This window comes from Phytophthora infestans, genomic scaffold (assembly GCF_000142945.1).
Source record: "Phytophthora infestans T30-4 supercont1.212 genomic scaffold, whole genome shotgun sequence".
NCBI classification, from domain to species: Eukaryota; Oomycota; class Peronosporomycetes; order Peronosporales; family Peronosporaceae; genus Phytophthora; species Phytophthora infestans.
Genome location: NW_003303547.1, coordinates 32,404 through 35,212, shown reverse-complemented (window position 1 = coordinate 35,212; position 2,809 = coordinate 32,404). Strand labels below are relative to the sequence as shown.

Sequence of the window (2,809 nt, the reverse complement as noted above, 5' to 3'; positions counted from 1 at the left end):
CTACTAGTGCTACCAAGTGTGACGGGGTCACACAGCACCTTGCGCTAGAAGAAGTTATCTTCCGAGAGCATACAAACTCTCAGTGAACGGCAGTTCACAGGTCCCCTCTATATTTAAAGAGAGCGAAGTGACCTAAATAAGGTAGATTGTAAACTGAGTATATTTATAGGTAGGTTAAGTTTGGGTTAAATACAAACTATTAGTTACCTATAGAAATGCAACGTCGTTTATCCAATGGCTGGCTTTGAACGACCTTGGTACCTTGTACCAAATATCCCGGAGTATGACGTGTCATACACCTGAAGTGTGAAGTGTCACACTTTATGTAGCCAGGGGGGTACACTTAGGGCTACGTACCCCGTTACAGTGACGGACTGCGGGTGCACGCTTGCTCGCAGCCGCGTCACCAGTTGAGCCGATCGCCTCCGAGGTCACCTTAGTAGCCTCCTGGGGTGCAGAGTCTTTGCCGCGAGGCTTAGTGCTCTTGACTTGAGCCATTCCGGTAGCAGCCTTGGAGTGTGCTTTCGCACCGGTCTTTGCAGTGTATCGGGGCATACTAAAGGTCGAAGTGAAGACCGAGAAGAAGAGCGCTTAAGTGCTGCTGGAGGCTCTAACTATGGCTTGGAATGCCTTTTATTTGCAAATTCCGAACCAGTAGCTAGCCGCCTTCGAACACGGCCTATAAACTAATATTTTAAAGGTAGAGGTAATGGCTAAGCTCAATTATTTTACAGTTGAAAGCAAAAACAATAAAAATGCGTGAAAAAAAAGTTTGAATGAGATGATAAAAAAGAAAAAAAATGTTTAGAATTGGCATAAAATAATGGTGTTGCACGGTTGCCTTGCGGTTCACTAGGCGAGAAATTATTACAGTGTCATTTGAGGACTTGGTGCTTGAGACAGTCGTTGATTTTGCAGGAGCGACCTTCGAAGACGCATCGCTGGCAGTATCCGGAACGTTTGTTGGGCAAAATACCGCCATGCCCTCCTTTATGGCTGTGGCCATGCCCACGACTCATATGCCGCGACGGTGATAATTTTGTGGGGCTAGCATCGACAGAAGCAGATATTGCTGGGGCGATTGATAAACGAACAAGCCCGCCACTCTTTTGTTCAATTTCATTTTCCAGTGCCAAGCGATAACAGCGGGGGTGCATGAAGTTGGGCTTTGACAGTCCAAGGCGGTTGTTGTCGCTATGCGTTGCTAGTACTGGCGAAAGGTTGGTGGACGGTGGGGACGGTGGAGGAAACGTCTGAGATGCAGAGTCCCGTAGCCTTTTAGATATGTGATGGTGGTGATGATGGCGCTGTGAAGATGGGGGGTGCTGCGTGTAGACCAATGCTGCACTCCGTGCAGATGACATCGAAGTCAGCTCAAGTCTACATGTCGTGGGAGTACTTGAGGAAGGCTTCATCGACCGGTAACGCATAGTCGGTAGTACTAGCGGTGCATTCTCCAGCTATGTGGGCGGTTTTTAGTATAGGCACAAGAATGGATGCAGTATTTTCCTCAGATATCGGTGGAGGTCGTAGCGGTTTTTCGGGGTCTGTGGAGTTGTTGTTTTTTTCTTCAAAGTGAGCTTCGCTTTCCAGAGATGCACACGCTACAACACTGAAATAACTGGCATCGCCCATTACTTGAGTTACGGTCTCCAAAGCCGTTGTGACTGCTTCCTCAGCAGTCAGTTTTGCAAGACCGCGTGCATCGGCAATGATCGACTCATGCCTAGGAAGTGAACAAACCTTAGGGATTCGAATATGTTCGTGTATCTCTAAAGTAGTGGAAGTCCCGCTTTGCATAGCGTCATCGGCGGCATGAGCAATCAGGTCGACGAGTACAGCGTGCGTGGTCCAATCTGTGGCGTTATGGAACGCAACACCCTCGTTAGGGTCGAGGCACTTAGAGATTAACTCATTTTCGACGGCTTGAGAGATCCACTCGGTGGCCCTATTGATGGCTTGCACAATATCGGCCATCGCTTCTTTAGTGACAGCATCAACTGTGGTCTTGGCGACAGTGTGGATAGTGGCGCCTAATGCCCAATTCGTTGGAAGTATCGTTACTTCAGCTTGAGGTGATGACCGGAATGGTCCCACCAGGTTATAGCCAGGGGAATCTGCGTTAGAAATCAATTCTACGTGCACGACATCGTCTAACCGCTGTGTTGCATACGCTCCAACTTGTATTAATTTTTGCACTGCTCCTCGAACGATCCCGTCAACTGTTGCCTTCACTACGGTGTGAATACTCGAAGAGCGCACCCCATCAGGCACTGCATTGTGATCGAGATTAGGAGCTGGAATACTAGCCATCTCTAGTCCACTAGCGCTCACAGTCTGAGAAATGAGCTCGCCACAAACAGCGTCGACGAACCACTGCGTTGCTCCAACTACGGTGTGTGTTAATGCTTGCACTGCCTCTTGAACAACCTTATCCACTGTAGCCTCGGCTATGGTGTGAATATTCACGGCAAGCATCCCGCTCGGTGGTGCATTGTGGCCAATGTTGAGAGATAAAATACCAGTTTTCTCTCGCTCGTCGTCTGCGCTCATGATAATCTGGCATCTGGGCAGAAATGAGCTCTAGCATCACCATCACATGCGTTAACTTTCAAAAATAGCGGTCTGTGAATACGACAAACAAAGCTAAGAATGGGTGGGATGTTCAAAAATCTTAAAATAATACTTATCCTAAAGACTACATGTACTCCTACTCACATCGAGTGATGCAACTTGGTAACCGAAGTTGCCGCGATAGGTAACCTGCAGGATATCGATTTAAATTTTTAGGACGATGCTACAGTCCAAG

The 2,809-nt window shown here is 47.9% G+C and overlaps 1 protein-coding gene across 1 annotated transcript; it reads right to left on the bottom strand.

The window, feature by feature from the left end:
• Positions 1-875: 875 nt before the first annotated feature.
• Positions 876-2,553, bottom strand: PITG_21043 (uncharacterized protein; the record flags this gene model as incomplete). Its single annotated transcript, XM_002895264.1, has 3 exons — positions 876-1,253; positions 1,744-2,033; positions 2,523-2,553. The coding sequence occupies 3 exons, from the start codon at positions 2,551-2,553 to the stop codon at positions 876-878; spliced, it is 699 nt and encodes a 232-aa protein (XP_002895310.1).
• Positions 2,554-2,809: the final 256 nt, after the last annotated feature.